Raw genomic sequence first — 27468 nt, 5'->3', positions numbered from 1 at the left:
CTCTTAAATGCTGTTTACACATTCAGCTCATACTTCCAACCGCTTAGCAATATTTGCAAGAGCACGAGGACATGTCCACGAGCCTGAATGTGCAACTCTGTCCCAACCACTGTGATTGCCAAGTGAGTAGATATAAGTTGCTTTCTCGCAATTGGCAGCATTGCGTCCCAGTGATAACCATAGTGGTGTTCGTACTTTGAGCAGTTGGTAGAAGAAATTCGACCGTTTCTTTCAGAGGCAGAGTCCAAGAAGGTCTGAGTAATGGGCAACAAGGCCAACAGCTGTAAACTGTTTACACGTGACAATTTGCTGGATAAATCAGAGTTTATACAGCTATGTGTTGTTTACTTCTTAAACCTAGAAAGAATATGGTCAACCCAGAGTTTAAGAATTCTGTGCTTACACCGTGCAGTTTTCTACTGAGAAAGAAAATAATTAAATCTCCTCAGCCAATTTCCTCTCCAAAATTGCAATCCTATCAAGGAAAGGAGGAGAAGGGAGAATGTCCACAATGTGTTGGCATGGCTGGGAGGGTAGGTTAGGAGACAGGCTTTTCTGAATGAGTCAGGTAGACTTCTCCAGGCATCAGAAAAACTCTTTACAGCCCATCAACATTTCAGATTTTTATTTTATTTTTTTTAAGTTTATTTGTTTATTTTGAGAGAGAGAGCATGAGCAGGAGAGTGGCAGAGAGGGAGAGAATCCCAAGCAGGCTCTGTGCTGTCAGCACAGAGCCCGATGTGGGGCTTGATCCCATGAACTGTGAGATCATGACCTGAACTGAGATCAAGAGTCAGATGCTTAACTGACTGAGCCACCCAGGGGCCCCAGCATTTCAGATTTTTAAAAGCGTGTTTTGCTTCCCTAATCTGCCAGAAGTGTAGCAAAGATGGAGTGAGCCGCTATTTGGAAACAATCATACACTCAGTGATGCCTTGACTGTGACCTCCCTTCATCTCTGCTGTCTGAAGGGCCACATAGTCAGGATCAAAATTTGGAGGGTATTTTTTTGAGGCAGGGAGTGGTCAGGGAGGTCGCTCCCACCTCTGCCTCTGCTATAAGTCACCTTGGATAAATGGAATATAAGCAAGAACTTTGATTTTCATGGCAAGCACATACTCATTATATTAGGTTTAAACCAAGAGAAAAAGAGGGGCACCTGGGTGGCTCGGTAGGTTGAGCGTCAGACTCCAGCTCGGGTCATGATCTCACAGTTCGTGAGTTTGAGCCTCGCATCGGGCTCTGTGCTGACAGCTGAGAGCCTGGAGCCTGCTTCAGATTCTGTGTCTCCCTCCCTCTGCCTCTTCCCCACTCATGCTCTGTCTCTCTCTCTCAAAAATGAATAAACGCTAAAAAAAATTTAAAAAAACGAGAAAAAGGAAGAAAATTTAAGATTTATAATGACTTCACCATGTCCTAGAGGTAACTGTTATTATTGTTGCATATATCCAGTGAGTCTTTATCTTTCGTTTTAAAACCGTTTGGACTTGAACACCTGAAACCTTTATTTTATGCCCCCATCTCTGCAGAAACACACATTAAGATTTATGAAAATTGTCAAAACCCCCAAAGATTATTCATTGTTGTTGGTCACCAAAGCTATGGTGAGGGAGGCCCAGGGTTTGCCTGGAGAAGCCCTGGTGTTGGAGAAAAGAGAGTCCTGCCCTTGGATCCGGGCCTGGGCTTGGTCAGCCCTATAACCGGTGACTGGGCCTCCATTTCCCTGTCTGTAAATTGGGCCAGTAACCATACCCGCCAAATAAGGGAGGGTCCCGCGTGCAGAGCAGTGCTTGTCCGCAGAGAGGACCCTAAGACCCCGTTGTCTGTTTCCCTTTTATTCCAGGGAGCTCTGTAAACATGTGTTGTTTGATGTTTTTAAAATTTCAAAAGTAAGTTCTGTGATTTTTTTATGTGTGTGGAGAATTTTAAGTCATGGAAAAGCACCACTCTAGGGTCTTGCTGTCTGCGTAGGGAATTCCAGTGACCGGGGAAGGCCCCTCTGGTCCCACACCTTCAGCATCGATGTTACCAGAACTTGGGCTTACAGACCTCATTTTTTTAACAGGAAATCAACGTAGAGAAAAGTGGTATTTCCTCATTTCTTGACAAGTGCCAGTGTGGGGCTGGGGCAGGTTTTCCAGGTTGGTGCCTTTGCGTCCTGAGGTGACAGGTCTCTCTCCAGGGCTTCTGCACACTCTCCGCCCCACACTGCTGTTCTTCCCAGGGAGCATGGAATAGCAGTGGCTTTGTTTCCCGTGGGAGCTCATGGCTTAATGACCATTTATTCCCCGAAGCTCTTACTTTGACAACGACCTGGGATTTTCTCCAGATTTGCTTTGTGACTTCTACGCATTTCCACACTATGGCACATAAATGCTCAAGTCCCCTGCACTCCAGATCAGGAGCCGTCCTCTTTTACACGCTTTGCCTTGCTCGCTCTTATGACCAGGCTGTTCACGATTGGACTACGTCACTGAAAGCACTAGACCTTAATCCACCTTTGTGTGAGAACATTTCTTGTAAATAAACTGACCCTTTGTTTTCTAGTTTAAAAAAAATCATCTGGGCCTTGGAAAAATTAAAATGCAATTATTGGAAGGCTCCTTGCTTAGCCGTTTCCCTCATGTCGCGTGTTACCTAATCCCAGTGGAAACTCAGAACTGCCAGCTCTGGGTGCTGAGCGCGGCAGAGGCCAGGGGACGTGTTTGTGTGGCATTGAAGCTGCTGGTTCAGCACACGCTCGTGGGACAGCAAGCTCAGCACAGCTGGCTTTAGATGCCTCCTTCCCCCATTCACCAGATGACTTCTCCCGGGGGCGACCACATCTGATTGTTCCAATTGATTCATTGACCCAGGAGGCCACAGTCCGGGCTGGGAGAGCACTTCTGGGTGTGCATCGGAGTGTGTGCGTGTGTTGTTGCACGCACATACCATCAGCACTATGTAGAAGTGTTCCACCTACTCACTGCTGGACTTGATGTAGCAACCCACAAAGCATTTTTAAACAAAACCAGAATAATGACCTTGAAGGCACCGAGAAGCCAGAGCATGTCCTTTCTCTGCTTGTCATTTTTCTCCTTCCAATAGTCTGCATTGCCGGATTATGATGTCCACGTGCAAAAAAAGCATCTTGAGGCCAAATAACATTTCTTTTTTTTTTTTTTTTTTTTTTAATTCTGCAAACTTGGCCAAGCACATTGCATGTTTCCAAATAAAAATAGACATACCCCGTGGTGCCGGCTTGGTGTGCCGAATGTGAGTGGAGTCTGGGAGAAGCATCTCCCTGCAGAGCAGGGATGTGGGCGCCATACTTCTAAGGGGTTCATGGGGGACAGTCAGGAGGAAGGAGGGGGTGCCCGGTGTGTGGCTGAGGTCTACCTCAGTTAGAACTTGATGTCAACAAAGAGGATTGGATTAGCTTTGGGGGAGCAGAGAAAGAGGCTCATTTTTAATTAATTCCCCCCCGCCCCCAACCGCCCCATCCATTCTCTTCAACCTTCTGCCAACTCGTTCCCTCCCCAACTCTTGTGCCCGCAAGGCAGGTGTCAGCTCCAGAGATACCCTGTGCACGTTGTGAAAGGGGCCCTCTGAATGGAGCAGCATGTAGCTTGGCGGTTGATGGTGTTGTGGGTGGAAAAGAGGCGCCTCTTGCTCTGGTGGCCGCAGTCCCTCCCAGGGCACAGGGCTGTTGGGCAGAGTCGGGCTGGGAGAGCCTCTAGCCAGCCAGTCAACAGGCACCACTAAGCGGCACATGCCTGCCCCCCGCCCCCCACATCCTTTGTGAACTCACAGCAGGAGCAACACTGAATCTTCTCAGGCGTGTGACCGGCCAGCCACTCTGTGCCACCACCCACTCATCCATTTCACGGTGTATGGAGGAGGCAGGTGCCACAGTGCTTCCAGCCCTCACTCGAGTTCTGTCCCAAGCCCTGGGAGGGGGTGGGGTCCACGGACTCTTTTGTTGAGATAAGCCCTAGGGCCACCTGGATCTGTAAGAGATGCCTGTCCTGGGCGCAGAGATAGCAGAAGCGAACAGGAAGTGCAGAGAGCTGCCGTGGGGCAGGGGCAGCTTGCAGACAGGTGGCCAGTACATGCCTCAGATGTGCCCAGCCTGGCCAAGGCCCTCCTGTTTTATACACACCTTTCTGCCAGAATAACCTTTCTTCCCTAGAAGACTCCCATCTGCCCACCAGAGGCTGTGGCAGCCTCCTGTCCCTCACTCACCCCAGTCCCCCACATCTGTCTTGCTCCCAGTTGGCTGGGTTGGGTTCTTGTCTCAGAGAGGGGCCTAAGGACCCCAGTCAGGTGTGTGTGCAGAGGAGTTGGTCCACAGGGCACATCCTCAGTGATGATTTCCAGGCCCTCACTCTTCAATGGTCCTCTCCCTCCCTTGTGCTCCCTGTTTCATTTTCTCCCAAGGATTCCTGAAACATCTTTCTGAATATTCTGCCCAGCTCTCCCTGGCCTGCTTTCTGGGAGCCCCGCTGCTCCTCTGCTTCCTGCTCACACCTGAGAGCATTGGCCCTCAAAGGGCTAGGGCTGGGATGAGGGGAAGAAGGTGCCCAGAGTGCAGGACTTAGGGAGATGCTCCCTCCCTCCCTCTCTGGGCCAATCCACCTTACCTTTCACCTCTGAGGCTTGGTTTCCTTCTGTTACTGCCATCGTGGGTAATTAGGATTAAATTAGATAATGTGTATGCACTCAGCACATTGCCTGACACCACTTAGATGCTTAGGAGAGCTGCATGGTGGCTTATTATTGTGAATCCAAAAGCGGTATACTCAAGCCCATCCCCCACGTGAGCTCTGGAATGACAGCTCTAGCCCCGTGGCCACATCATCCTCCCAGTTTGCCCCTCTTCTCTCAATCATGTGTGATGTTGACCGTATGGACTTGCCCCGCAAGGTCAGGGCCTCCCACGTTCTGAAGAGGATGTGTTTTGTGTCTCTGCTGCAGGAATTGCTTACTTAGGAGGTGTGTGCAGTGCTAAGAGGAAATGTGTCCTTGCCGAAGACAATGGTCTCAATTTGGCCTTTACCATCGCTCATGAGCTGGGCCACAAGTAAGTATCAGACTCTGTGTTGTTCTGCCTCTTCCAATTCCTTTCTGAATATATATTTTTTTTCACTTGAATTCTGTAAGTTCTAAAACAGTTCTGCTCTAAGCCTTTGCTTCTTTCGTAACACAGACCTAGGTCAGCAAGCCTGGGTCCCAGCCCTTCAGGGAGCCCCAGAGATTACTGAACAGATGGTCTCTGAGAGTTGAAATGTTAATTCCGTGTTCATGTCTATTTTGTAGAGGGGAGAAGTTTTTCCCAGAGTGTCCTCTTTGGTTGCATTTCCTTTCCTGGACCAGCACGATCTTTGATTCACTCTAAGTATATCGTTCAAATAATGGGATTTGTCTTCATAGATAAAGTCCAGCTGTCTGAAGGTAGAATGTCAGTGTCTTAGGTTTAAAGAATTATCAGCTACTGCCTTTGTACATGGAAATTCTTCCCTTGAGGATGGGATAGCCATTGGACCCCAGAGCCCAAAGATGTTCTAGAAAGGGTCTTTTCAGAGGAGGAAACAGAAGGTCAGAGGGGTTGAGTGGCTGGCCTATGAGTAAGATCACCTGCAGGAAGTCTCAGGTGGCAGCCAGCCAGCCGACTCTAAAACTGTGGCCTGAGTGTTGACTGTTTCTCCTGCAATAGGTGTCTGTTTTGTTTTTCTCTGAAGGAAAAATTGTGGTATGACTGCATGAGAACTTCAAAAATAAATAAGCAAATTGAGGAGGTCAGGGCATGAAGAACAATAGGAACATTTATATTGGGTTGACTCGAACAAAGTTAAATGGAAATCTAGTTCTTGAGGGGATAAATGTACTGTAAATGTTTCCTAGTGATCTATGGACTACTAGATGCCTGGGACCCTAAATGTGAACTCAAGCTGCTTCTTGAGTAAAGCCCATCTATAAGGAGGAGGACAAAAGCAATTTCCTCTAGGATTAGCCCTATCTATGGCTAGATATAGATGTATATTTCTTCTTCTTCTTCTTCGTCTTCGTCGTCGTCGTCGTCGTCGTCGTCGTCTCCTCCTCCTCCTCCTCCTCCTCCTCCTCCTCCTCCTCCTCCTCCTTCTCCTCCTCCTCCTTCTCCTCCTTCTCCTCCTTCTCCTCCTTCTCCTCCTCCTCCTTCGTTTTGTTTATCTGGCCCCATTCTCCTGTTTTTCACTCCTGTAGATGGGTTTGGTAGTTGACTTTTCTATATCTATTGAGTATCATGATGTGAGTACAATGAGTGATAAAACACTGGTGACAGCACATTGCCTATACCTTTTTACCTACCGGGAAATAATTTTTAAAACTAATGGTAATCAAATATATTTTCATATTTCTGGTTTATGGAAAAAAAAACAAGAGTGTTTGCTGAGAGAAAAGTGTAAATCAGTACGACTTTGGCAAACACCTTCCCGCTATTCAGTGACCCACCCAGCCTGTCCCAGTTCCTCAGAACCAACTACCTAATGGTTTTGAGAATGCAGTTGTCAAAACGTTTCCCAGCATGTGGGTTGTCGTGGACTTTTGAATAGATTTCTATGAACTGCAATATTCCTTGCAGCATTTGGAGCCAGGGCACATGCCAGAGTGCTTTTTGCACCCACATGTGAACACGCACGTCCTGCACAGAGGCCTTTCTCCTTGGACAGTAAGAACACAGAGGGCCATTTTCTCCCTGATGACCTGTGCGATCATGCTGGGTCACTGGCACCTCAGCGCAGGTCTGCAGAAATGAATGGTTAGATTTAGTCATATTCCAGTAGCCTTTAGGTACAGTCTGCTTAAATTTCTTGGAGGGCTCTTTATAGCTTGCTATTGAACTCTAATTACCTACAAAAACAAACACCTTATTGTTAATCAAAGCCAATAAATTCTGTTAGCATTTGGCCCTGCCCCTACTCTGGTGATTATGGTTTTCTCAGAGAAAGTCTGTTGTCTCTGATTATTCATGAGCACTGGGAAGCGGGTCCCCCTGGGAATGAAGCCACATTCTCTCCATCTGCAGACCCTTCTGGTCAGCTGGGCTCCGAGCTGCAGAGCAGACTGTGTGGAGGCCTAACAAGAAGGCTCAGCCTGCACTCTCCGTGAAGCCACTGGCCAGGCTGCTTCACAGATATGAAACCTGGAAGCTGTTGTATATTTTGAAATATAGTAACTTAAATTTCCGTGTTTTCCGAGTAATTTAACTCCGTGTTCCTTAAGTACAGGTGAACTAAGGATAGGATGGTATTCTCAGTGGACCTAAGCCAACTGGTCCATGTTCTTCAGGAAGATTTCTCAGTGAAAGCTTTAGAAAATGAGAGTACTCTTCTGCATACCCCTAGAAAGTCCCCAGGGGACTCACCAACTGGTGTCCCTAACCTTTTAATACTGATAAAGTGAAACTTGTCTTCTGAAGGAGGGGTGTGTGCCCTTGCACGTGGGCACACGTAAGCATGGCCCTTCTGTTGTTTACCCCAAATACCTCATATGAGGATCTGTGAGAGCAGTTACCCCAGCTCTGAATGTTAGGAGAAAAGTGTACTTTCCACATGAGCTACTCATTGCATTTATCAGACAATGAGGGTCGCATAAGTGAACCTGATTTTCTTTCTGCTTTGGCTGTCAGAAAACGCAAAGCAAATGTCAGGCTCGTTTTCAGACTCATTTTCGTAAGTCCCAAAATTGTGGTTTTCTCCCCTTTTCTGGGTCTCTTTGTACGAATGGTTGTATTTTACATATTACAGTTCAAAAATAATTTTTTGGTACTATAAACTGGCTCCGATCCAATCTGCAATCAGATAGGTTCTAAATTATGAATTAAATGAAAAATTCTTACCATGATATCAATAATTCTGCTTAGGACAGGAATTAATAATGTACTAGTGATGGTTATGTCAAATCCAATCTCATTTATTGAACATCTACTGTGTTAGATACTGTGCATTCATTATGCTATTGATCAGTTCTGTGGGGTAGGTATTATTTAACTTTTATAGATTAGGGAACTAGTATTACTTTTTAAAAATTTCTAGTCTCTACTTGATATGATTTGGGATCCCCTTTATGATAATATACCCATATGTTAGGGCTATTAAAGTAAGGATCCACGTTCTAAGAGAAGGGTAATAAGGAGACAACTTTTACATCTCCACAAAACCAAGGCACCTTCAGATTGCTACCAACCAAGGCAGAAGGGACAGTCAGTGGCAGAAGAAAGCCAATGTGTCAGCAAGAGGGGCTTCCTTACGAAACTCAAGTACTGTAGCTGCAATCGACAGCTTTCTGGTGATTACCTGGTAAAGAAGTGGGGTGGAAAGACTCCAGGCCTGGGTTTAGATGAGGACTGAAGGATTTGCAATTTCTGGTGGGGGTTGGAGGATGAGAACCTGGGAGGGGCTGTTCTGCACTTCCGCTAGGAGGATGAGTTGGTGCCACACAGAAGCCGTGATGGACCGTGACTTTGACTTTGAGGTTTTCTAGCCTTCATGACCTTAGTTGCCTTCTTGCTCATGAAAGACTGCCTGGTAGGCAGCTGTATGTTTACCTAGTGAACAGAAATGTGGTAGCATGCATTTGGGAAGGCATCTGTCTCTCTGTCTTGCCATGATTGCTTGAGAACCCAGCTGAAAATGAGGGACTACTTCATCCTGCAGTGGCCAGGAGAGGGGAGTAGCTCCTGAATGCTAGAAGATGGCCATGATGGACCTCTCTTACTCCAGAGAGCTATAGCTGACACCTGGTATTGGTTACAACTGAAATTGATGAAGTGGGGGCCATGGTGTGCCTTTAGAGACACAACCCAGCTGGGCCAGCACTGCCCAGGTGTTTTCCCATGAGAAACCAGAACAGGGTACGTTATGGTAGACCTCAGTGTCCAAGATGTTTATCAGTATTTGGCTTTCAAGTTAAAGAAGGACAGCTAGAAGCAAGCATTTGTTTCTCTTGGGCAAGCTCATGCTTTTGCGGCTCAACCCTGATCGGCCATGGGAAGGACTCTCCCCTGCCGAGGATTAGAAGCTCAGGTCCATGCTGATGGCCCATGAGAAAAGCAAAAACAAAATCAAGGGACACCCTCACAGATCAAGGAGGAAGTTGCTAGTGGCTTTAGTATAATATTAAGATAATTGGGTATAATACATCAGATGATATTGGGCACACTCAGGGTGGTAAACACCTGGGTATAGTATATATAATATATAACATATGACGTATAATGTATAACATATAATACATCATACATAATATATAATATATAATATATAACATATAATATATCTACCAGAATTTTAGAATATATTGTTTGTTGTGATTTGGAAGTTTTAGTGTAGAAGGGAGAAAGTAAGTGGTTCTAGGACAGCTGGTTAGAATGCCTTTTGTTTGGGGGAAAATGGCATGATTAGGGCCAGGGGAGGTACTTGACGGCAAGAGCCCTCCCTAGCACTGTTGGAGGGCAAGAGGGCACAGAGCTGAGTCTCAACTGAACATTTGGGGCCTGGGGAGACCCAGAACACCATGCACGCAGCTTCTCAATCAGGTAAGACTGAGAGCTCTCGGGAAATGTCTAAACACAGGCCCTTCTGGGTGGGGGGTTGAGAGGGGGAAGGGGAACCACATAGTGCACACTTGGCCACCCACACACAGGGGAAAAAAAAAGACAGGACATATCTTTATATGTAGAAACAAAGAGCTTTCTCTTGCAGAAAATAAATCTCAGCTTCTGTTGGATTTAGGAGGCTCTGTTAGATAAGCCTGAGCCAGATCAGTTCCTGCCTTGAGTCAAACTATGTGACCTCTCTAACCCAAGTACATCTACAGAAAGCCTTCCTGACAGACCCACAAGCCACGCCCCATGTTTGGGCTCTTGCTGCCTGTTCTCCACGTGGGCACTCTCCCCACCTGCTCTTCCAGGGATTTTTTTCTGACTTCCATATGCCCTTTCTCAGCTCTTCCCATTCTGGAATTTATCTCGTCTCTGGTTGGTCGGCTCGGGTTGTGGCCTCTGCAAAATGTTCTCTTCAGGAAAGCTTGGGGCCCTGGTACAGGTGACAGCTGGGCGTTGCTGCCCAAGGGGGGCTCCTGAAGCATTTATAAGTGGCAGGAGCCTGAGTTTCACCCGAGATCAATTAGAACACACCCTCTGGGGGAGAAGCAGCTCAGGAAGACCCTCCAGGAGATTCCCGGGACATTCATGGCTCATAATAGTACTCAGGCTGCATTGTTGCTTTTTGGCCTCCTCTACCTTCTTGCTTCTGTCTCAACCCCTTTCTTTAGTCCCTCTGGGCCACCCTCAGGTGAGCCACATAGTGCTAGATATGGTCCTGCTGTCCTGGTCCTGGCTTGCCTTTCTGTCACCCTGAAACCCACGCCCTCCGCTGCTAACACCACACCAACCACATGCACTCACAGTTGGCGAGGCAGGTGAAGAAAAGCCCAGCCATCCTGACAGTGGCAGTATGTAGGCAGGGTTAGTTCTGTTACCTGTCGTCCGACACCTGCTGGGAGACTTCACTGAGGGCCCGGAACAAAGCGTCAAGAAGTTAGTGATGGGAAAAATGTGAATGTGATGGGCAGAAGCCTGGAAATGGAGGAGCAGAGGTAGAAGGAGGCCCACAGGAGGCTTGTGCCCCATCGAGGACTGAGGTGCTGAGTACATGAGTACTCAGAAATGGAGAGAAACGCAGGACTGAGGCGTAGAGATACAAGTGTCCTGATAAGGAGCGATGTTTGGTGATCTAGCAGCCATGTGTGCACCTGTAGGCATGCGAACAGTTATAAATGGGCTCAGTTGCAGCAATGTGTGGGGCACGGCTGGGTTCTCAGACTTGCTCATATGCCCATGGCCCTTAGAACCATGCCCATCCCCTGTTTTGGAAACACGGCCTGACTGGCAGAACTTGGAAGGAGTATTGAAGCATGAACAGAGCAGGGACTTTGTTCCCCAGCTCAGTCCTATGAGGACAGGGCAGGTGGGATGCCACTACATGTCCCGAAGTAACAAGTGGGATCTTTGGCCCCAGGCAGGTCCCATGTGAAGCTTGGTATCCTCCAATAAAGACATTCCCTAAAAAGCTAGATCCAGGCACTCTGGATGTTTCCAGCCAGAATGTGACAGTGTGCAAATGAGCTCAGGGCAGTGGATGTTGGAAGGATGTCTCATTTACACATGCCTGGGGACGTGCTCGCCTGGTGTGCAGCACAGAATTTCAACTGACTCCCATCCCTGAGAATCGTGGCTTATGGGCAGAGAGTGGGTGAGTGTCCAGGGAGGGCTGGGGAGCAGAGGGAAAGGGGAGGAGACAGCTGTTCTGGGGGAGGAATGTTCTTCTAACTGGAGCCGACACAGTTCAATCTGAAAAGAGTGGTCTCGAGTCCAGAACAGGAAGTAAGGAAAGCCATTATCCAGATGTGTGAAGAGGGGGAATGTTTGTCTGTGATCTGTATTAGCAATGAGCTGCCCGGCGCAGCGTGGGGGAGACGCAGAGTGAATGGAGGCCAGATGTGATCAGGCAGGTCACCTGCCCGCAGACGCACCGACAGCCACTGCTGTTGCCCGAACCCTTTGCTGGGGGTCTCAGTCTGGTAGGTGCAGCATAGACATCAGATGGGCCAGCCTTATAAAGAAGGCACAGCAGAAAGAGGATTTCTGGAAATGTCATAACTGCTTAGAAACCCCGGGAGGAGGGGGAGTGTGCTTTTGTTCTAGTTAGAGTTAGGGTTGTCGTATTCACATAGAGGATCAGTCTTTCTCACAGAACAGAAAGGGGGGGGCAGTATGTGCCCCCAGGAGGTCTGCAGGGTGGTTCTGGTTCTAGAGCAGGCACAGGTTCTAGAGCAGACCCTGGGTTTTCAGAAGGGTTCCTCCCGGGTTCTCTGGGTCTTACCCTCCGTTCCCACTCAGCTCCCACAGTCTCCCGCGGCCTCCCCCTCCAGGCTGAAGGGTAATCCGTGGTGCTAGCAGTGTTTAGGGCTCTCAGGTTTCACGCAGAGGAGCTTAGAGGGATTCCTGAGTATGATTTCCTCGGCATTTGGCCCCTGGATCAAAGTCAGTGTGTGAGCATCCACAGGGCGCGGCAGTCTTATCCAAATTCCAGAGTTGTACAAAGCGTTCAGGCCTCATTGCCTTTCATTTTATCATTATTTCTTAAATTTGCTGCCGGAAGCTGTGGGGTCTTTGACGTTAATTTACAAGCTACCTTCCTCCTCATGTCTTCACTGAGCTAGTGACCTGTGACTTCAGAGGATACGGTGCCGGAGGGTTTGCAAGGCAGGCCTGTGCCCTGCACAGCTTCTATGAGCCCACTCAGCGTGGCCCTGAGCATCTCTTTCATAAAAGCAGTTTCCTTCTGGCCCCTTCCAGACGTGTGATTTTGAATGGGAGGTGCAGTGTCCAGAGCAGCAAAGGCATGTTGTAACCGATGGCTGTATTTATGTGGCTTTTCTGCCCTGAGCTAGGATTTCTCACTGCACAGTCTTAACAGGAATTGCACAGAACTTACTAGGATGTCCTCTGCAGTCTTACCCTTCACGCTGAGTCGAATGTGGGGACAGAACACTTATTCCAGTTGCTTGGAGAGCCCCGAGCCGCTGTCCTTAAGAGGACCTTGACCACAGCCTTCCCAGATCTGCCCAGGCCAGGCCTGGGAGGGGAACACAAACAAAGGGAAAAGCATTAAAAGCTCTTCTGCAAGTAGACAGATGTGGTCCCACCTGCATCCAGAGCAGCCAGTCCGTGCAGCTATTGGCCGGACGTTATCGCTCTGATGGAAAATCCAGCTGGATGTGGGGCGCCTGCTGCCCCCAGAGAACCATTACTGTAACAGGGAAGGCTACAGAAGCTGTTGCGAGTGTCTGTCTCTGCCCCAGGAATTCTTTGCATTTAATTGTCGGTAGATTTCCTTACCTAAAAGGCTGTGGTCCGGGATGGTGTTGGAGGAGAATGGGAGGAAGTCTGACTTTGGCTGAAGAACCAAATTCCAAAATCCCCTCAGAACTTCCTTACGTTACAGACTATTCCAGGAATTAGATGAGATCCAGTTTTCTCGTTAGATCGCCAGAGCTTCTGGCAGCTTCACCAAAGTGGCTTTTCTCCCGGTTCTCAGAGCAAGGGACGTCCACAGTCCTCTTAGCCTCATTTCACCAATGGAGAGTTACCTTGCTTCCCATGGCTCTAAGTGGCCAGAGACATCGAGCAAAGCCCTTTGCACAAGCGAATAAATGTGTGCTGAGGCCTAGCCCTTCCCACATGGGTCCCCTGGTGCCTGGATTTACCCACCTTTACCTGGAAAGACGCCCTCTGCTCACATGGCTAGGGTTTTGTAAGGACCATGGGAGGTGGCAGGGGTATATGATGGAAATTTCTCTACAGGTGGAGTTTTCTGTTAGGGGCTGATTATTTGTGACCCCCCAGAATTCATAGGATGACCTCTAACCTCCATTCTGATGGTATTAGCAGGTGCTTAGGTCATGAGGATGGAGCCCCCATAAATGAGATAAGTGTCCTTATAAGAAAGGACCCGAGAGCTAGCTACTTCTTTTTCTGCCATGTGAGGATGCAAAGAGAACATGGCTGTTTGCAGCCTAAAAAAGGGCCCTTGGACTTCCAGCCTCTACAACTGTGAGAAATATCCATTATTGATAAGCTGCCCAGCTTATGGTATTTTGTTATAGCAGCCCAAGCTAGCTAAGAGATGCCCTCCATTCTCCCAAGGTGTTTGGCTTCATGCCTGAAATCCTTGTTTATCTACTGCCCACTGCTGATGGAAAATTCCAGACTAAAGACCTGAGGGCAGCTGCACATTTGCTAAGACCTTGGGAACTTTGCCACCAGCATTGCCAACAGCATGTTCTAGGAAAGAGCCCTTCTCATTCTTGTCCATTTGCAGGCACACAGGGTGGGGAAGTAGTGGTTTTGCCAGATGGTGGTGTCAGAAAGGACCAGCAGAAAGGGTTAAGGGGAGCCATGAGATCACACATCTTGTTCCTGACGTCAGAGCAGAGCACAGAAGTTGCCAAGGGCCCATGTGAGGATCTGGGAATGGCCTGTCTTGGAAAAAAAAAAAAAAAACATAAATAGATGGATCTAGAAGGAGGGTGGTTATAATTTTCTTAGCAAGTCACTGGAAGCATTACAAAGACATTGTCTTGTTAATCATAGCCACACTTCTGTGGTGTTGAGAGGGGGCAGGTGTGAAGTAAGCCCGGTGATTACCTGACGCTCACTTATGATTATCATCTGGAGAGAGAATAGAAAGGAGGCGGCTTGGTCAGTTTTGACCCGAACCAGGAACAGTCTTGGGGCTGGCAGGGCCCCTGAGCTGCTGATGCTGCAGGGTGGGGTGAGCGCATAGCCACTGGGAGATGCTGGACCCTGGGACCCTGGGATGTGTCACTTGGGGGGCAAGCCTGCACCATGGCCACGACTCCCCCCTCCCCCAATTCCCACCCAGCTTCCAACTGGGTAGACTGTTAAAGAGAAGGAGGGAGGGTAAGAAACAGTCATGGCCTTTGCAAGTCAAACTTGTTAACAGTGTCCCCACAATGAGGACGTAGCAGGTCCAGTAGGACACCCACCATGAGGCAGCTTTAAACACACTGAGGACTAGACAGCCGGCACCCTGTGCATTTCCGAGAGGCACGTGCAGGGTGGTTTCTGGTTAGAGGAGCCTTCCTGACAGGAGCACATGGGCTCGTTGGGTAAGTGACACCTAATGAACCGACGGTTGACTGTGTGAGCAGCTCTGCGGTGAGGAGAGCACATGCACTACTTATTCATCTTTGTTGCACATGTTCTATGACCGCCAAGGGGAGGCAGGAACTGCCCCATCAGCAGGACGGAAAAAAAAGGCCAGCTTACTGTTGGCTGTCTGGTCCATGCAGAGCTTGGTTTTGTCAGCAGAGCAAGCTCCCAGAAACCCCACTCCTTTCCTCCCCCATCCAACCCCAAACCGAATTGTCCTTCCTGACTTGACAGTTGTCGCCTAAAACCCCCCTATCCCATGCCCAGTCCAGAATCTGGCAGAGAAGCATGAGGCAGCCCCACTGTGATGGCAGTGCACCAGGAACGGACTGGAGAAACACGTGCAACTGCAGCTAGCCACTGCCTTGCTCTTCAGAGTGTGGTCTGAGCACCAGCAGCATCACGCCACCTGGGAGCTGGCTAGAAATGTGGGGATCGGGCGCACCCGGTATTCTTGATGCAAGACAGCTGAGCAGGGCAGTTCCAGCACATCCGAGTGGTAGCCCTGTCTGCCGACCCCATCTCAGCGGATGCTGCTTCTGGCTGGATGCTGTACCTGCCAGCTGGCCGTGAAGGGAACATGGATGTTTGTTTCATTTGTAAGTTTTTCCCATGGGGCAGTTTTTCGAATAGCCTTCTTGCCCTGGTTTTGGAATTTCTTCTATGACCCTTCCTTTCCACCCATGCTTTGTTTAACACCCGTGCCATGCCAGCAGGCGCTGAGGGCTCTCCCGCCGGCGTTCAGAGCTAGATTCCAGGTTCCCGCTCAACTTGCTCTGGAGCTTGGACACCAGTTTACTTTGAAGACATGGTTGGAATGGCCACCACCCATCCTATCTGTTGAAAGAGACCCCACTCCAGTCTAAATATTTAACTTGGTGCATCATAAAATCTGGTACATTTTTGGCTATCCTCCAGAATGTCCAACTCTTGGGTAGCGACAGACGTCTTGGGGAATGTGCTGGTCAACCAGAGTTTGGTCTGCCCACAAAATGGAGGTTGTGCCATGTGAAGATGGAAGGAAGAGGCAGGACTGAAACACTGAACAGGAATGTCAAACTATCCCTAAAAGCCCCAGAGCAGTGAGTGGTCTTTGACATGCTCAAAGGGCAGAAGAGGGTCCTAGACTTGGAAATGCTGGCATTCCTGTCTTGCCCCCTCCCAGTCAGATTTTCTTTGGGTTTTGGTGGCAGAAGCAGATGCCTGAGTGACTGTGCCTGTCCTAAGGACGGCTTCTTCCCATCCTTGCCACCAGTGACACATGTGTGAAGACTCCATCCCTCCAGCTGCCCTGTTTGTGGAATTACACAGGTGGCAGGTATTAAAGGCATCATTGTCTCTCTTCACGTTTTCCATTGACTACTCAGTCCTAGAAGACCTCTAGAAGACCAGTACTATGTGGAATGCTGCAATCCGAAGGTTTAGAGTGAGCCCTAAAGCCCAGGTCTCTTCTTGCTGCAACATGTGTTGAGTCATGAGAAGCTGGTCTGCCCCTGGGGCTTGAGTCTGGAGATCACCTGGCATCAGTCTTCAGTACTTACTGTTCTCTGGTCCTTGTGCATACAGTAACTCCTACAAAGTGATCATAAAATTCACTTCTTCATGAAAGATGGCTCATTATGATGGTTGGTTACCCAAGTGGAAAGCAAGTTAAAGAGCCCCCCCTCATATCCCCAACACACACAAAAGCAATCCTAATTCCAAACTGGTGAATTTGCAGTGGGTTATAAAGACCCCCCCCCCTTTTGAAAACCAGGGGCACTTTGTGTTTTGAAAAGCCACACCCTGCAGGATACTGCCTTTTGTGACTTAATTGCCTCTATTGCTGGACATACTCAAGACCTGACTGCCTAGTGCCTCCTACCTGGTTTTCATACATCCTGAGATTGTACATACACCTTGTTCTGTGAGGAGCTAAAGACCCAGATGATGGAGGAGGTGATAAGAGATCAACCAGCTGCTTCACATGATTTGGGCTCTCTTGGCCCAGACCGATAGAACTTGTTTGCAGATGAGAGTGCCAGCCCACTTTGATAATTGTGCAGAAGCAATGAAGGAGAAGCAAGGTGTGCCAAAGACTTAAATAGGCAAATGGCATCTTGTAAGAGGGAAATGAGACAAGTGGTATACATTTTAGACTTAGGTAATTTGTAGGAAAGATTCCCAAATGGCTCGTCAGACATAATTTGTGAGCATTCAGAATTAGAAGAGGCAATCCTAGAAGTCAGGCAAGAATCTGTGGATAACCAGCCACACCCAAAACAGATTCTGCAGAGGCAGGGAATGTAAATTTCACCAAGGTTTCTGCAAAACTCTTAACATTCCAAATGAGAAGTAGGGGGAACTGTAGGTTGGATACTCCTACAAATGAACTTGTAACTGCCGGACAGCCTTACTCAAGGCATGGTTGGTAGAGAGGTGTGTGTCTGGGAGAGAAGCTTCCTTCTGCCGTGGCACTCCCTGATTTAACATTTCGGTCATGACCTGCTTGCAGAGAGGGATAGCATGCTCATCAGTCATTGAGATGGCACAAAGATGGGAGGGAGAACAGTGTGTAAAAATTCAGAGTACACGAAGTCCATGACCACCTTGGAAAAGTGGCCAATGCAGCAATGCAGGATGGCGTTTCATTTGCACCCATTTCTCTACTACTGTGATTATTTACATTTTATAGAGAGGAAAATGAGGCCTAGGGACCTTCCAATGGTAAATGGCAGAATCCAGCTTTCAAGCCCTTTGTCGGTGTTCAAGTCTGCGCACTAACCATATGCCTTACAGCTTTCCAGATGGTATTTAATTTGATTTAAGCCCCAGATGAACCAGACATAATGCACAGGATGGTAGAAACATGGCCTAATGGCAGCATGTTTGAAAAGCTTCTAGTCACTGCCAACAAACACGTCTGTCTTTGCTTCCACTGACAGACATTACTAATTGATCCCAGGACCCTTTTCCACTGAGTCCCAGCTCATAATACTTCCTAATTCTGTAGGCAGCCACTGCCCATAGATTAAGCTTGACACAAGAGATGAAACAGATCTCCCGCATGTAAGGGGGCATGGTTAGCTACATGCTTACAAAACCAGGGCATTCTTAGACCATATTAACATGAACCTCATCTCCAGGAATGAAGGAGGCAGTTGGAACTCCGCTCGCCCTTCAGAAGTTAAGTAGGAGACTTGCATTCAGTATTAGGGGATCTGTTTTAAGAAGGACATCAGGAGCCAGGACCATGCCCATATGCAAGGGAGGGGGATGATGAAGGAAACAGCTGGAAGAAAGGAGCATGTATGTGAACAAGAGGTATGCAGAGGGACAGAAGCACTGAGGGGGCCACATGAGAGGCTGCCAGGACACAAGAGAGCTCTGCATGGCCCCCGGGGCAGAGCCCAGCCAGTGTGCTCGAAACACAGGGAAAGCAGTTTCAGCACAGTGGAAGGAAGAAAGTTCTTAAAATTCGAGCTGTCTAGAAACTCGTGAGGCAGTGCTGGTTTCCTCCCGCTGGTATTTGCAGAGCTGGCCCCCCAGCCTGAGGGTTGAAGGAGCGGTTCTTGGAATATGAGGATGGCTGAACCAATCTCTGATCTCACATCAGACTCTGTCATGGTTGATTCTGTGACCCTCGGACAGCATAGGAGACGAAAGGAACCAGGATCGGGGTGGTGCACGGACCCCAGGGCCAAGCTTATAGCACATATACACCTCTGTGAAATAGGAGCAAATCTCACAGGTTTAGTAAACAAGCTTGTTTTCATTGTTTTTACATCTATTCATTAGTCGGATCCTCCCTATCATCCCATGGGTTCAGTACTGTCATTCTCCCCATTTTATACGTAAGGAAACTGAAGCACAGAGAGGTTAAGCAACTCACCACAGCTCTGTGGTCCAGCTTCTAGGTGGTGGAATCCAAATTTGAACAGGGAGGCCAGAACTTGGAGCCCACGCTGCTAGCCCTGGATACCCAGCCTCTGGCATGGGGCCTTCGCACCCTCAGCACTATCACAGGCACTGATTTCACATGAGGACATTGTCATAATATTAGGGTGCTTTTGGAAGTAAGATAGTTGGTAATAGGTAATTTTTTGTGAAGTGCAAAATATCAAGTGCAGAGAGGTAAGCAGGTGATGATAAAAGTCTCCTCAGAGCTTCTGCCCGGATGTGCAATCCAAGCCTGCAGCTTTAATTTAGGCTTTCACGGCGTAAATCCTGGAGGCAGCTTTGTCCCACATGAAGCAAGTTACCAACCTCCTTGTGCGCCCTCCCCACCCAGTTTCCCCATCTGTATAATGGACATACTGATTTTTTTTTTCCTTCCTCACAGCATGGTCAGGAGGATTAAAAGAGACAGTAGGGACTTCTGATACTGGAATGAGATGGTCCAGAGTCACTTTTCCATACTCCTGTCCTTTATTTATTATTTTTTAAAGTTTATTTATTATTTTTTGAGAGAGAGAGACGGAGCATGAGCAGGGAGGGGCAGAGAGAGGGAGACAGAATCTGAAGCAGGCTCCAGACTCTGAGCTGTCAGCATAGAGCCCAATGCGTGGCCCGAACTCAAGAACCGTGAGATCATGACCTGAGCCGAAGTTGGATGCTCAACCAGCTGAGCCACCCAGGCGCCCCGATACTCCTGTCCTTTAAATACAACCAAATACCTTGGAAATGAGTCCATAGACAAGCACTTAAAAGGCTATGAAAGCCGAATCTTAGCGCTTGAGGAACGTGCACAGAGTGAGTTCTGGGGTTTTCTTTTTGCTTCCCACACACAAACCCTGGACTGAACACCTGGAGCCACACAAAACCCAAGAACAGTCTGCTCTCTCTAGCCAGCGGGCTGGGAAAGGCAAAGCCCAAGAGAGAGCTCATGAGGAGCCCTCACACACGCTCCATAAACAGAGTGCAGTGTGCCCACTCTACTTGCAGCTGCAGCAACAACCCCTAAGGTTACCCCTGCTCCTGCCTCCCACCCAGGACATGGGTGGGCAGCCGGATCTGCTGGCGGCTGCAGCAACAACGAAGGCCTTTGTCACCCTGCCCCCCGCCCCCACCAGTGGCATAAGGAGACCCAGGCCCAGCAGCTCCTCCTTCCCACACCCCTCTCCCCCAGAAGGTGCCTGGTGACCCCAGGTGACATTTGACAAGTTCCCTCCACCTCTGTGGTTATCACCACCAGGGACTGAACGGCAGCCCCAGCAGCACCAGGAAATCAGGGCAGACCAGAAGAAGGGTCCTGAACACTGTAGTGTCTTTGGAACCGAAGCTCACAAAAGGAGGCCAGGGTGACTGCCTGGTAAAATAGAAGACTTAAATAGGATAAGACTTACCTAACATCAGAGCCAAAATATCCAGGACCCAGTTGATGAAAATTAGCCATCCCACCAGGACCGGGAAGTCCACAACTTGAACGAGAGGTCTGTCAGCAGACGCCAGTGATACATGTTGGAATTATCTGACAATAATTTTATTTTGTTTAATGTTTGTTTATTTTGAGAGAGAGAGAGGGAGGGGCAGAGAGAAAGGGAGACAGGATCTGAAGCAGGCTCCACACTAACAGCACAGAGCCCGACGCGGGGCTCAAACTCACGAACTGTGAGATCATGACCTGAGCTGAAGTAGGACGCTTAACTGACTGAGCCACCCAGGTGCCCCTCTCAGAACAATTTTAAAGAATAAAAATGTTCCAACAATTAATTATAAGTTAATATAAAAGGACTGAACACACCGTCAAGCAATAGGATCTGATGCTTATAGAACATCTATCCAACAACAGCCAAATACACATCCTTTTCCATGGATGCCCATGGAACATCACCAAGATAGATGGCAACAGCACCAAATACTGGCCAGGATGGAGAAACCAGGTGGGATGTAAAATGCTAGGGCCACTCTGGAACAGAGTTTGGCAATTCTTTTTAAAACTAAAATTTACTGGGGCGCCTGGGTGGCTCAGGTGGTTGAGTGTCTGACTCTGGATTTTGCCTTGGATCATGTTCTCATGGTTCATGGGTTTGAGCCCCGTATCAGGCTCTGCACTGTCAGCACGGAGACTGCTTGGGATTACCTGTCTCCCTCTCTTTTTGCCTCTGCCCTGCTTGCTCTCTCTCTTGCTCTCTCTCTCTCTCTCTCTCTCTCTCTCTCTCTGTCAAAAATAGATGAATAAACATTAAAAACCCTAAAATTTACTATACAACCCGGTGATTGCACTCTGGGGCATCTATCCTAGAGAAATAAAAACTTATCTTTGGGGCACCTGTGTGGTTCAGTCGGTTGAGGGTCTGACTCTTGATTTTGGGTCACGTCATGATCCCAGGGTTGTGGGATCAAGCCCCCTGCATCAAGCTCCATGCTGAGTGTGCAGCCTGCTTGAGATTCTCTCCTTCTCTTCCCATCTGCCCCTTTCCCCTGCTCATGCTCTCTTTCTAAAATAAAATAAAGCAATAAATAAAAATAAAAAACTTACTTTTACCTAGAAACTTACACACGAATGTCTATATTAGCTTTAGATCGTAGTAGCCCCAAATTTGAAACTACCCAGATGTCTTTCCATGGGTGCATGACGACACGACTGGTAGAGCCTCCGTGTTGCAGAATACTACTCGGCAGTAAAAAATGAATGGATTATGGATACACACAACCATTTGGATGAACACCTAAGAAATTATACCGAGTAAAGAAAATCCAGTCTTGAAGGGATGAATACCGCATGATCCTATTTACATAACATTTGTGAAATAACATAATTACAGAGATGGGGAACAGACTGGTGGTTGTTTGGGTTTAAAGGGATGGGGGAAAGGGTGAGTGTGGCCGAAAAAGGTTAGTCTTGTGGTAGTGCTCTGATTTCTCGGTTGAGGCGGTAGTTACAGGAAGCTGTGTGACAGAATTACACAGAACCACCCCCATGCACAGAAAGTGTGTATATAACTGGTGAGATCTGGAGAAGCACTATGGATTGTCCCAACGTCAACTTCATGGTTTTGACGTCGCACTGCAGTTATTACACAAGATGTTGCCATAGTGGGAGGCGCAGAACCTCCCTATATTTTACTTTTTGCTGTCTGTGCACCTTTAATTCAGAATTTTAAAATTCAGAATAAGAGAGAATGTCTTAAAGATCTTTTTAAAACGCAGGTGTCCAGGCCACACCTCATACCAATTAAATCAGGATTCCTGTAGGGAGGATTTTTCTGAACTTCCTTAGGTGGTTCCAACGAACAGCCAAGTTTGAGGGCTGTTCTCATTAATGTTGAGCACTTGCCATTATTGTCTTCTTCCTCTCAGTCATCATGGTGGTGGCTGCAGGAATAGAGCACTTGTGCTGTACCGCGCACTGTTCGAAGCTCCCCGCATCCATTGGTCACATCGGTTCGCTGTCGGTAATAACCACTCTTCTGCATGTAATGCCCCCAATTTCGAATCTGAGAGACCACCAAGGAGCTGATACCGATGCAAACACACGAGGGTTTATTTACAAGCTCGAGCTTGGGCCCAAGTATACCTGACACAGCGGAGCAGGGACTTGAACCCCTAGGTTAAAAGGTGTAGCAGTTTTATGGGGGCCAGTGGCCAATGAGATTATAACACACACAGAAAGTTGCACATTCATGTCAGTCCACACGCAGGTGGCCAATTGAATTACAACTTACCCTATAGTAACTGTTTGAACTAGCCTATCACTCTGGTCAGAATTGGCGCTCAAGTTTGGCGGGCAAAAGGCGGGGTTTACATTCTTTGGCAGTTAGGGGTTCTGCATTCCTATATGAGCCGGTTTCCAGTAAGGGTGTGCTCAGCAGCTTGACTAGGGTGGGGGAGTGTCTTAAACAATAAGTAGGTCATGTGGGGGTTATACGTGAGATGGTGGGTGTAGCACAAAATGGAGCTAGTCTTGCTCTGCTTGTCCAGGGGTAGGGGATTTTTGTAAAATACCTTGGGTCCCGCATGCATTCCCTGCCATCATTCTATGGCCTTCCCATGTGGCCAGATGACTGTCTCATGAGCCCGGAAGCATAGAAGATGTGGAGCTCCCTCATTCTTATACAGTGACGTTGCTTTTGAAAAAGAGCCTCTGCTGTCACGGGTTCTGGTGTGGTGCTGGCCCTTTGACTTTTCCCTGTGATGACAGAGAAAAGGCACTTGGACATTGTTGCTGAGTGTGTTCCCTGCTTCTGAAGAGCTCTCTCTGTTTCCAGAGAAGGTCGGGAGGAGTTGGCTTTGGACAGCCTTCACTCATTATGGTCTTTGGGGTTTCTCACATCTCTTCCTTCTACCCGGAGATGGTCCTTTATGGTTTAGACACATCTGTGTTGCTGTTGTGGTGCCTTCTGGAACCATAATGGAGCAGGGAAGGTGGGGAGCAAGAAGGTAGGCCCTAGGCCCCCAGGACTTGACCAGATGCAGATACAGCTTGTAGACAATTCTTCTGGACACTTAGGGTGACTCAGAAAGAAAGATGTGGAGGCAGAGGAAATCCATACCCGTGTGGGTCATTCTGACTTTGGCCTCATGGCCAGGCACAGGGCCTTTACCTTGTTTTTGGAGGATATTACAGCCTTGTTCCAGGGAATTCTTACAACAAACAGCAGGTCAGTCTATCACTGTTTCCACCACCTTGGGCACTCTCTGTCTTTCTCTGTTTCTCTCTCTCTCTCTCTCTCTCTCTCTCTCTCTCTCTCTCTCTCTCTCTCTCTCTCTGCCCTGCATCTCCAGCTGTCTTCCTTCCAGTGCCCCAAAAAGAAAAGCCATGGCCACAAAAAAGTATTTGCAGGGGCGCCTGGGTGGCTCAGTTGGTTAAGCATCTGACTCTCAATTTCAGCTTTTAGGTCATAATCTCTCAGTTCGTAGGTTTGAGCCCCATGTCTGCACCGTCAGTGCAGAGCCTGCTTGAAATCTTCGCTCTCCTCTTTCTGCCCCTCCCCTGCTCATGTTCATCCTCTCTCTCTCTCTCAAAATAAATAAAGAAACTTAAAAAAGTATTTCTGTGCCTGTGACACTGACAAGCCTGAGTCTGTGTTGAAGCTGGAGGGTGAAGGGACAGAAAGCATACGAAATCTTGCAAAGCAGAAAGCAGGGCCACCGCATTGACTCCTGGGGGGCCACTCACATCAGCAGCGGTGTGGCCCCTGCAGCTGGACTTGGTGCTGACGCGATATGAGGAAGACTGAGCATGAGCTGGTGACTTCATGAGAGTGAGAATGAAGTGACAAAAGGTGACCCGCGAGGAGAGGTGACCCCTAAGGTCTGGTGTTTCCATCCTGCCCTGGCACACCTTCCCTCACCAACCCCTGCACATCAGCTGCTGCTCTGCCTCAGCCTCCTTTGCTGCACGAAGGATCAGTGCATTGGTTCCTTTGCCTAAAGAATTGGGATTCTCTTGAAAACCTCAAAATGCAGGGGGCGGGGCAGGGGAACCTATGGTATTTGCAGTGGATGAGCCCTCTGATGCCTTCAAGTAGGTGAAGCCTCCCTGACATCCTACCTGGAGGATACGGCTTGGGCGGTGGAAGTGGCCAAAGATGAGGATGGATGGCTGGCCCTTGGCAGCTCCTATTTCGGACCAGTCAGCCTCCGCCCCATCAGGGTTGCCAGATTTGATGCTGATCTGTTAGGTTTACAGAAGGGTTGAAAGCAGACATTTCAATAAAAGCCAGTATCAAAATTGTTTTTTGAAAAGGAGCAGGGAAGGCAGGACACTTGGTACCCTTGCTCTTTCTGTGTCCCTGCCTCACTCCAAAAGCGTGACAGAGTCCCAGCTAGAGCCGGGTCGCGTGTGGCTGGGTGAACAGGCAGCCTCTGCCCTGGCCTCAGCCGTGGAGACCCTGCAACAAGGAGGTTACTCTTCTCTGCTTTCTGCCTGGGGCTGCACATTCTGGAAGATATGGGACCTGCCAGAACCACCCTTTATTGACACCTAGGGGCTTTTTGTCTGGAACACCTTTCCTTTTACATCTCAGATGGGATTCTGTGGGGAGGGCCTCTTTTCCTGTTTTAATAACCCATTATCAACTACAAAGTTGCCGCTAGTAAAAATATCAATTATCGCTTATGCAATACTCCTGGCATTGCTTGAAACCGCATTCCATCCTCTTAACATGATAGCTGCTCTGAGCCAAAACTCAGAGAGGGTTTGAGGACAAGCTGTGTACACAGTCGTTAAGGCGGCCAAAAGAATATATTTTTATCCTGTAAATTGAATGCCAGTTAAGCAGTAGTGATTACTGTAAGAAGCTATAATTTATACTAGGAGAAGCGAAGATTTCTCTTTTAAGATAAAAAGTATTGCTTAAGAGCCTCAAAAAAAAAAAAAAAAAAAAAAGGAAAAAGAAATGGCAGTAACAAAGCCCCCAAGGTCTCAATTGGGTTGAAATTTCTCAGACAAACCCTTGGTGTTAGAGAAACAATGAGTCTATATATACAGGACCCAGAATACTTCACGGAAAGTCACACAGACTAGCATTTAATAATTTAGCAATTGGGGGAGTCCCATTCCCGAAATTGGTCTCTTCCTTAGAATCTTCACCATCGGGGTCGAATTTACAGATGATACGTTTGGGCCTTGTAGTGTGTGTGTGTCCAGAATCTACCAACAGTAATGCGCTCCCTCGGTCTTGCCTCCAATCTGGGAATCCAGGCAGATATAAAGTACAGTTAGGATTTTGACTTTGACTAAACAAGAAGGGTTTGTCCCTAAACCTTTTGTTGCTTGGCCAAAAGCTTGATGAGAAGTCCTGCTCTTTGTCACCAATGTGGGCTTCTCCCTGGAATGTGTGGGCAAGAGGAGGGAAGAGCAAAGGAGGGCAAGAGTGTGATCTCAAATATTTGCACTCCGTCACAGCACGAAGAGTGAGGGTTCCGGTCCGTGCTCACTAAGAAGGCAGGCGTGGGGTCTGTGCATGGAAGCTGCGTGGAGGCCCATCTCCACTCAGCATAGGAAGAAGCTGTTGTGTGGTCCCCTGCCGCCATCTTAATGGACAGCCTGTTTCTGGAGGCAACGTTCTTAGTTCTGGAGGTACACCAGTCTCACTTGGGAGCCTCTCAAAAATACAGGTGCTGACCACAGGCTCAGGAATCCTGATTCACTTGGTCTGAGGTGGGCCCCAGGTATTGGTGTGTTCAAAGTTTCTCAGGTGATTGTCACCCAAGGCCAATGTGGGACACTTGGTAAAACCATCAATAGTGGGTCTCAGCTGTGCATCCCTGGGGAATTTAATAGAAATGCAAATCATTATCCCCCTCCCTGTCACCCCATCCCCAGGCCCCTTAGACCTATTGAATCAGAAACTCTGGGGTAGGGCCCAGCCCTCTGAGTTTTCACAGGCCCTGATAGGGGATTCTAGTGTGCACTGAAGTCTGAGAGTTGATGAGGTTTTTGGGGTGATAGTGGGTTCATGGGGTCCGGAGCCGATGACCAAGAAAGAATTCTTCAAGACGTCTTTGCTGCAGAAAGGTGATTTATTGAATCACGGGGACAGGACCCATGGGCAGGAAGAGCTGCCCTGGGACATGAGGAGAGACTGGTTATATACTATGGGGTTCTTAGGGGAAGTCCAGGGGAAGTTTCCAGTGAGATTTCCATATGCTGAAGAAGACTCAGAGGATACTGGAGGCCTAAGGTTGTTTTTCCCTCTAGCAAAGCATTAAGACAGGAGGGAGTTCCTGGGGAAATGTTTTACTCTGCCAGCCTCAAGTATTTGTTAGTGGGTTATAAGGAAGTTTAGTTCTATCTGCCATTTTCTTCTCCTTTGTTTCCCACATTACTATGGAGGGGTGATGGAGACATAGGTCCTGCAGGACTATGATCTCTATTAGTTAGCCCTTTGTTTTCCCCCTTTCCTTTGTTCTTGGGCAGCCTGGAGTGCCTGAGAAGGAATATCACACATATTGCACCTGGCGGGGGGCGGGGGGCAGGTTGCAGCCTGTCAGCTTGCCTTATGCTCCTTCATCAAGAGCCACTTGGTCAACACTGTGGCAGCGGTCCTAATGGACTTGACCATCACTGGGGAACATTTAAAAATCTGATGCTCAGGTCATGCCTCATACCAGTGAAATCAGAACTTCTGCTGGTGGGGTAGTGTTTTCTAGGGATCGCCTGGAGATTCCACTGCGTGACTGTGTTTGAGAGCCAGTGCTCTGCAGAAATTGAGCCAGGTCCCTCTTGGTCGCAAGACTGTAGAATTGGTCTCTGAAATTCTCTGTCTCTAGTGCTCAATTTCATTAGGTGGGACATAACCTGCTTTACAGCTGGAGAAGAAGGACGGGGAACCCGTTGTTGCGGATGGAAGGTATGGTGGCTTGCTTCTGATTTATTACACTTGCAGCAGGAAGGACCCACAAGAATTCTGTGATGTTTTCAGACTGACCCTACCACCTAAATATAGCAAAGAGACCCTAGACCCATGAGGGTGAAAGCTTTTAGGGGAAACTCTTAGATACACTCAACTTGGTTTTGTTCAATTTATTCTATCACTTATTTATTATTTTATCACTTAACTAACACTTATCCGCACCTTCTGTGTGGTGAGCACAGGGCCAGACTGTAGGGAGGCTCTGGGCTGTTTTGAGGAGTAAAGAAGAATGACAAGTTTTGCCTTTAGGGAAGTCTTGAGAGAAGGACCATGGTGCTTGGCAGTTCAGGCTAGAGGGATCCTTGGGCAGGGTCAAGGGCAGCTACAGAGAGGCCGTTATCTGCCCTCTGGGCCTTACAGAAAGAAGAG

General features: G+C 48.2%; 1 protein-coding gene across 1 annotated transcript in view; it reads left to right on the top strand.

Annotated features, from left to right (window-relative positions):
- Positions 1 to 27468, top strand: part of ADAMTS17 (ADAM metallopeptidase with thrombospondin type 1 motif 17) — a 343084-nt gene that overhangs the window by 128932 nt on the left and 186684 nt on the right. Inside the window, exon 9 of the mRNA XM_042989202.1 lies at positions 4957 to 5062. Coding sequence (XP_042845136.1) covers positions 4957 to 5062 — 106 coding nt within the window. The remainder of the gene's footprint in view (positions 1 to 4956; positions 5063 to 27468) is intronic.

The sequence above is a fragment of the Panthera tigris genome, chromosome B3 (assembly GCF_018350195.1).
Source record: "Panthera tigris isolate Pti1 chromosome B3, P.tigris_Pti1_mat1.1, whole genome shotgun sequence".
Lineage (NCBI taxonomy): Eukaryota > Metazoa > Chordata > Mammalia > Carnivora > Felidae > Panthera > Panthera tigris.
This window is presented reverse-complemented; position numbering and strand designations above follow the sequence as displayed.